Source organism: Austrofundulus limnaeus, unplaced genomic scaffold (assembly GCF_001266775.1).
Source record: "Austrofundulus limnaeus strain Quisiro unplaced genomic scaffold, Austrofundulus_limnaeus-1.0 Scaffold190, whole genome shotgun sequence".
NCBI classification, from domain to species: Eukaryota; Metazoa; Chordata; class Actinopteri; order Cyprinodontiformes; family Rivulidae; genus Austrofundulus; species Austrofundulus limnaeus.
This window is the reverse complement of record NW_013952592.1, coordinates 159794-167544: the sequence shown is the minus strand read 5'-3', so window position 1 is coordinate 167544 and position 7751 is coordinate 159794. Positions and strand designations below refer to the sequence as shown.

The 7751-nt window shown below is 37.3% G+C and overlaps 3 protein-coding genes across 7 annotated transcripts in view; 1 reads left to right on the top strand and 2 right to left on the bottom strand.

Moving 5' to 3' along the window:
- Nucleotides 1-1041, top strand: LOC106524500 (general transcription factor II-I repeat domain-containing protein 2; the record flags this gene model as incomplete). Its single annotated transcript, XM_014018323.1, is given in 1 exon segment — nucleotides 1-1041. A coding segment is annotated over 1 exon segment (323 nt), but the record flags the coding sequence as incomplete, so codon positions are not given.
- The window catches only part of e2f5 (E2F transcription factor 5), a 13164-nt gene extending 11418 nt beyond the window's left edge, over nucleotides 1-1746 (bottom strand). Inside the window, exons 1-2 of one of the 4 annotated variants that reach the window (XM_014018316.1) lie at nucleotides 1684-1746; nucleotides 1423-1555 (exon numbers count right to left, since the gene is read on the bottom strand). In XM_014018316.1, the coding sequence (XP_013873770.1) occupies nucleotides 1423-1554 (132 nt within the window). In that variant the 5' untranslated portion in view covers nucleotide 1555; nucleotides 1684-1746. Of the gene's footprint in view, nucleotides 1-1422 lie in introns of all 4 variants that reach the window. The other 3 variants (XM_014018317.1, XM_014018315.1, XM_014018318.1) reach the window with 3 other exon arrangements.
- Nucleotides 1747-2145: 399 nt separating this feature from the next.
- The window catches only part of lrrcc1 (leucine rich repeat and coiled-coil centrosomal protein 1), a 17583-nt gene continuing 11977 nt past the window's right edge, over nucleotides 2146-7751 (bottom strand). Inside the window, exons 13-19 of one of the 2 annotated variants that reach the window (XM_014018313.1) lie at nucleotides 6255-6440; nucleotides 5874-6048; nucleotides 4470-4633; nucleotides 4110-4318; nucleotides 3609-3746; nucleotides 2763-2898; nucleotides 2146-2359 (exon numbers count right to left, since the gene is read on the bottom strand). In XM_014018313.1, the coding sequence (XP_013873767.1) occupies nucleotides 2243-2359; nucleotides 2763-2898; nucleotides 3609-3746; nucleotides 4110-4318; nucleotides 4470-4633; nucleotides 5874-6048; nucleotides 6255-6440 (1125 nt within the window). In that variant the 3' untranslated portion in view covers nucleotides 2146-2242. Of the gene's footprint in view, nucleotides 2360-2762; nucleotides 2899-3608; nucleotides 3747-4109; nucleotides 4366-4469; nucleotides 4634-5873; nucleotides 6049-6254; nucleotides 6441-7751 lie in introns of those variants that run through there. The other variant, XM_014018314.1, reaches the window with a different exon arrangement.

Here is a 7751-nt window from a genome sequence, read left to right as displayed (position 1 = left end):
AAATGGAACTGATTGAGCTGCAATGTAGTGACACGCTGAAGGCGAAATATGAGTCTGTGGGCGCTGCAGAGTTTCCACGTTTCCTTCCCGACACAATGCCCCAGTTGCGCACCCAAGCTGCTCAAACACTCTCTATGTTTGGCAGCACATACCTGTGTGAGCAACTATTCTCCTTGATGAAGATAAACAAAACATCCCACAGGAGCCGTCTGACTGATGAACACCTTCACGCAATCCTGAGGATTTCCTCCTCTCAGAGTCTGACCCCAAACATCGATGAACTTGTATCCACTATGAGACATAAAGTATCTGGCTCAGACTAATGGGCATCACAGAGCAGCAAACTGAGCTTTAACAGATTTTCAGTTTCAGTTTTTATGCAGTTTCAATAATGCACTTTTTTTTTGGACTGGACATTTATGTTTTCTTTAAAGACAATTATTTTTGGACTTTTGTTTGCCTGTTAAAAAATGTTCTCTCAAAATTACTCTGGAAAAGTTTCAGATAAAGCCATAAGAAATGACAGCAACTGATTTTATTTTAGTTTTAATTTAAATTTATTGAATAATGCTAAGCAATAAGCCTTGTTATTTCCAAGTTCAATGTGTGGTCATTTCAGTAAGTTCCCAATAGTTAAGTATCTGGCATCACAGAGCAGCAAACAGAGCTTTAACAGATTTTCAGTTTTTAATCCAGTTTTAATTTAGCATTTTCTTTTTTCTTGGACTGGACATTTGAGTTTAAAAAATATTTTTGGGTTGTTGTTTACCTGGAGAAAAAAAACATTTTCACTTGAATTTTACTTTGGAAAAGTTGCAGATAGAGCAATAAGAAATGAAAGCAACAGAATTTTTTTTGTTTATTCAATTTGTTTAATAAATAATGCTGTTTTTATTAGCAATAATGTATAGGTCTTGTTAGTTTTAGGTTCAGTATGTGCAATAAGGTCATTCAGTAAGTTATCAATAAATATTGAAACAGTCCGGCCCTTGACTTGTCCATTTTTTTAAATTTTGGCCCACTTTGTATTTGAATTTGACACCCCTGGTTTACACTGTGTGCATACCTGCATTTCAGAAGGATATTTTATATCTATTAGTAAACTCTTTCAAACTGCGCCAAATGTAACTATTTAGCTTTTATTTTATATTCTGAGTGGAGTACTTTACTATTATTTTTAAATCATCTGGCTAATTCGAAAGTGACACAAATGTTAAGAGAACCCCAAGTTTTTTACTTTTTGTTTTCTCGTTTCCAGGACCGTTATTTTTAGGCCGCGTAATGGCGGCTTGTTCCTCCACCTGTTATTAAATATATCGATGCACCTGACTTGTGACTGACATCCCCTCTGCTAAAATCTGCAGGTTAATATTAAATTACCTCACACACACCAACAGAGTCGAGCCTTTTAGCTTTACTGACCACTTTCAAATCAAGGACGCCATCCTCAGCTTCTTGTAGCAAGCTGACAAACTTGATCGTGAGGAGCCCCAAACTTTTTTCATGGCGACTCGGGGTCGGAACAGTCGTCTTCGTCTCAAACTCCATCTTCATTCTACAAAAAAAAAAAAAAAAAAATCGCTTCTTTTTGGTTTACTGGCTGCCTCAACTACAAACAAACATTTTTGTTTTGCTTGTTAGCAGACAACGCCTTGTGTTACCTGAACTGGACGACTGCAGTACCTGTGGTCGTACGTTGTTGTCACGGCAACTCTCTCGTCCAGCTCGTGACCTCCTCCCTCCGGCAAAGCCCCGCCCCTCTGTTTGACCACGCCTCTAAATATTAAATCAGGGCTACACAACTAACTAAATAAAATTTAATATGAATTATCAATTAAAATTATACTAAATGATCTGTCATACACATTAAAAGACGCTAACTAATGCTAACTATGCTACAATCCTGATTTTTAACATTTTTACATCTAAACTCTACGATTTTACAAATTAAAATAAAATCTTTGTTACACTATTTAGCTACACTGACAGGTTTACTATGCTGTCAACTGGTCAGTTGTTTCTTTTAATGATTTACTTGACTGTAAGAACTAAATTCTAGTAAATTGAGCTCAAATATTTTCTCTCTGCATTGAAATTAACCTTCATATAACTAAAAAAAACATACTTTATCATGACCTGGAAAAATATAGAAATGACAGGACAAAATTTATTAGACAAATCAGAGTAAAGTCATTGTACAAAAATATATCTACATGAAATTGTATTTACAAATGTTCATGTTTTATATGTTAAAGTCTTTCAACACGTTGGTGAGACGTTTCATTTTCTCCTCCATGATTTTCTTGTTGGCCTCCGTCTCCTGCAGAAGCTGGCGCATTTCCTCCTCCACTTCAAACACCTGAAGAAACAGCGTGGACAAATTTAACTGTTGACAACACAAAGAAAATAAAGATTTTCACCGTCTATAAAATCAAAATCATGGCATGATAAAAGATAAACTCTTATAAAAAATAATTGCTTCTGAAATTCATCATCATGTGGTGGATGAAAAACAGAAGCTAAAATAAAGTCATCCTCTTATTGATGTAGCCAATGAAACATTAACCCAACGGTGAAGAAAACAAAAGCTTCGATTGAAATTTGGTGGTGCTGTCTCTCGTTCGGCACAAAAACACAGTAATAACTTTCAACACTGAACTGTCACACCAGACAGTTAAACAATGTCTGCGTTTACATGCTTCACATGTGAACACAATGACAAACAGCAGCTGCAATCTGGAGGAAGATCATCTATAGTTTACCTTCTGATTCGCCTGTTCTATCTGTTTTTGTTTTTCATTAGCCAGCTGAAGGAGCTCCATTTGATGCACAGCCTGGACGGACTCCAGCTGCTGGCGGAAAGCATCGTCCACACAGCGCAGCTTTTCTACCGCAGCTCTGCAGGAGAGACAACCACAGATTAAACATATATACAGCACCAGTGAAAAAGATGGGATGTTTTGTGCTTTTATTGCTGTCACAAATGGTCAATATGAACTGAACTTCTTTCTAAAATAAAAAAGTTTTTCAATGTCAACATGGGTGATACCGATTAAATAAAAATATTAGGGGGCACCGATAAATTGGCACAGATTTCCTTAATTTTGGGTGATCGGCCAATACTAACATGAAAAGCTGATATTATCTACCTCTGCAAAAGTATGAAAACCAGCCACTGTGCCGTTTTGCTCTGCTGTGTGAGAGAGAGCTGTTGTCAACTTAAAACAAGTTTGTATTGTTTCAAGGGTATTGTTCTTCAATAAAATAAGATTAGAACAGAGAAGGTTTATTGTGACTTTGTAACTCCCTTGAAAGTGGAGTTATTTAACTCAGAGAAAAGATTATTTGGATGGATAAAAAAGGATTTCCAAGGATCTAAACATCCCAGAAACTCAATAAATCTCAACTAGAGCTGGTCTCAGTTGTTAGTTCGTAGGCCTTGTTTACGGTGCAACAATACAGTTTCTGCTTCGATTGCCTAGAATAAGATAAATGCAGATAAATAAATGTCTGCTCCAAACTGAGTTCTAACATTCAACCCTGAAGACAGTCAACATGTGACCCAGGAGAAGCTAAATTAGAATAAAAGTTGCAGACTAAAACATTACCTGTGTGCCTCTGTTGCTTTATTTCTTTCTTCCAGCAACAGGCGCTCCTTGGAATCGAAACTCTCCTTTGTGCGTTTTACTTGGCTCTCGAGTCGAGCGAGCAGCTCTGCCTTCTCCTGCCACTTCTTTTTGGACTCGCTAACAGAACGAGGAAAAAACGTGATTTCAGGAACAAATCAGGGTTACCAGATATTTTCTGTTTTAAGGTTTTATACTTTCCAGACCCAAATGTTCATTTATTTTTGTTGTAAATCAAACATGTAAATTACTAGTGTTTTTTCAGACTCTTGTTTTCTTTTTATCCATTTATATCCAAACCTGATATGTTGAGATGTTGATTATTTTGTATGAAAATTAACTACTATTTTGTTTTAAATGAAAACTTACATTTTAATCAGCAGAAATGACAGCCACAGAAAGTGTTTAATTTAATAATTTACATATCTTTATGCACACAAAAACTCTTTTTCCAAAATGCAACATTTGTAGTTGGACTCTTGCCTGTAAACTCCTCTGATCTCCTCGAGCTCTGCTTCTTTGTCTTCCAGCTGCTGTTTCAGCTCCTCCTTACGCAGACTCAGCTGTGCCAGCTGCTCCTTCAGCTCAGCCTGTTGGTCTGATTCCTCTTCCAGCTGATGCTGGAGCTTCTTCTGGACCTGCGCTGCCTCCTCCCTCGACCTTCGGATCTGATCGTCTCGTTCCTGCAAGGACTGAATGGCAGGTAGGTGGTGGGTGAAAAATCAACTCGAGTTTGCATCTCAAGGTGAAAAGAGAAAGGTAAAAAAATTTAAAACAAAACTGGAACCTATTGAGCTATGTAGCTTTTAAACTGGGTTCAATCTATGGAGTTTTATAAAACACCTCTTTGAGTTTGCGAATGGTCTGCGTCTGGTCTTCCATGATTTTGGTTTTGATTTTAAGGGCATCGTGGTCCCTCTCGTTCTGTTTCCTCTGAGCCTCCAGCTCAGTGGTCAGAACCTCAATCCTGGCCTCCAGACGTCCTCGATCCTGAGCCAATAATGCACCTGACAAAGAAAAAAGCATTAGATAAGAAAATATATCATTTCTTATTTTATTTATTTATTTTTTCTTGAGTAAATCGAGCTCTATGGTTCAACTTTCTATTAGGTGAAATTATTACATACGTCTATTAGAATAAATAATGGCTGTAGGTTAGAAACTCTTTTAGCTGTACCTCATTTATTCATACTTTCCTTCAAAAGAACAAAAGTTAATTGTAACTAGAGAAATTGCATTTCCTGCAAACTGTGAATGCTTCATGCTGAAAACTTAATCTGAAAGCTGCTGAAATTGAGCTGAAAATATTTAATAGCAAAATTGTTAATGTGAGCTCACTTTGAAAAGATTAAAGAAAAAAGCCTAACTTTGCAGAAAACCTGTAAAGATTAGCACAAATCTAGTTGAAAACAACAAAAAAGCTAAAAGCTAAAATAGCTGAATATAGCTGAAAACATCAGTAAGAAGCATAAATAGCACAAACTAGCAGAAAAACACAGAGTAGAAGATATCAGAGGAATAGTAGAAGGAAGCAGAATTTTAACTGAAATAGCAGAAAATAGCTAAAAGTAGCAAAAATTAGCACAAGAAAATGAAAAAGAGCAGAACCAGAACAAAATGTGTAAGGTGCTGTAAAGATTTAGAATCATTTTGAAGGGTTTTAAGGATGATGAAAACAGCTCTATTCATTTTTAATGGGAAAAAAGTGGCAGAAAAAGTGAAATAGCTGAAAAAGTATAAATAGCTGAAATACCAAAGGTCCTAGCAGACTTGTCATGAATGAGCTTTATGTTTTGATATAAGAAATGTTGAAATAACACAAAAACTGTGGAACGAATTAGATGCCAAAAAACATACAGACGAAAAAATGATCTGAATAGTCTGAATGCTTTGAAGTTTTCACACAATTATTATTTTTAATGGTCTCCACCAATAATTCTCCAGACTTTTAGAAAGTCCTTTTTTGGACTTTATCTGCTTTTTCTGCTTATTTTCAGTCTCCAGACCAACAATTTTGTGTGAAAAAAGTAAACAAGGCCAAGTTTTTTACTGTGAATGTCTCCCAATCAACCACTAGATGGCGACAGGCACTGGGTACATTTTAAAAGAAAAAACGTCACTTTATGCTGGCTCTTAAATTTTACAAAGGATTCACAAGCCAGTGCGTTATAGACAAACCCCTAATAAACAATTAATCTGTCTTTGACTGCGATGCTGACGTCTCATAGGTGCTCCTGGCTCTGTCACCTTGCTGAGCGAGCTCTTGGCCCCAGACCTTTCTCTCAGCTCTGAGGCCGTCTATCACCGACTCCTGAGCCGTGAGCTGGGACACGAGCCGCGCCTTGTCTTTCTTCAGCACCTCGAGCTGCAGGCCCAGACGCTGGCTCCGGTCCACCTCTGCTTCCATGGAATGCAGACGGTTCTGGCAGAGGGACAGACACGGGCAGTATTAATGACGAACCTCCATCTGTCAAGGTTGGCAGATGGAGAGGCAGCAGGACCATACAGTATTCATAATGTCAGAAAGTGGTCTCTCTTCGACACGCTCCCAGTGACCAGGTTTTGAAAAAACAAAAAGAGGAGACATCTGTTGCTACTCTGCTAGCAATATTTCAAACCCAATCACACCCTGAGTTCGGCGACAGCGTCTCTCTTAGCTTTGACGAGCTCAGAGATGCGGCTCTTCTGCTCTTTCACCACAGCTGTGAGCTCCTGCACCAGAGAGGCCGAGCTCTTCTGGCTCTGCTGGGACTGAGCCAGGGTCGCCTTGAGCTCCATCAGCTCCGCCGTCATGTGATCACAAACCTCCTTCACCTGCAGACAAAGATATCAAAGTGTCAACAAGAAACCCAAGTAAAACAATGAGAAGAACTTAGTAGTTTCTTCTCAACTTTTGTTAAAAACATACATATATTTATGAGGTCAGCAGTTTTTTTCTTATTCAAGCTTTTCTTCCATTCTTTTCAAGGTGAAAAGTTCAGGTGACGTCAAGAACAAAATATTGCAAGAGGTGGCAATCAATGAAAGAATACTTTTTGTGCAGAAGCTGAATGAAAGTGAGAAGTGATTCAAATCCATTCTTTCAGTAAAGCCTCCCTCCTGCGGCAATCAAAGGCTGCTTGTCCTGAGTTCAATGATCGTTACGGAGTCTCAGCTTTTACCACGAGGCTGAAATCAAAACCGCCACATTTTACAGGATGAAGGTCAGCTCCAGTTCAATCAATTTACCGTTTAACGAACTGAGTAATTATTTAACAGCTGATGTGAGACAGACTGTAGCCTAAACAAGAAAATCTGCTGCTTGTTAGCTGCACGTTGGATCAGTCCAATAATTATTCACGCCCACATTATGTCCTCCTACACCTCAGTGTTGTTCAGGCTAATCCAAATATTAGTTATCCTCCTGTTCAAATTAAAGAGTTTTACTCTCTCCTGTCCCTCAAGTCTTCTTGACTGCAGCTTTCCCACTCTGCACACTCTGACTTTGACTGAACCGTCTTTTGTGCTTGGGATAGTTTCTAACTGCAGAAAATGAAAATCAGACCAAAGTAAAAATCAGATCAAAGTCTTTAAATGTTGAAAAAAAGAGGTTTAAAGCATCCTGCTTTAGCAAAGGAAACACGCTGACTCACATTTTTAAAACAAAAGGAGATCAGTTTGTTAAACAAGTCTGTCTTTCTTTCTTTCTGTTCAAAAAATGTATTTAGTTGTGTTCAATTATTCATGCTAATAATATTATAATTAGAATTAAGGACAGTTTTTTAAAAATTACTTTGTGGATTTTTCTTTACTTTTAAAAGTTTTGTATTTTACTCATATGATGCACACGTTTATTCTAATCTTCTTAAAAATAACTATTTCAACATAACACTAAAGAATTTGCATTTCCTGCAAAAATGCAGTGTGAATGCATAGTGCTGAAAGATTTTCACTGAAAGCTGCTGAAATCAAGCTGAAAAGGTTTAATAGCAAAACTGTTAATATGAGTTAAATCTGAACAGATAAGCTTTGCTGAAAGTAGGACATCAAAAAGAGAAAAAACTGTAAAATATAGCCAAAAGAAAAGAGAATAGAAATGAGGAATAAGTAAAAAAAAAAATCCTAAATTAGCAAAAAGAAAACAAA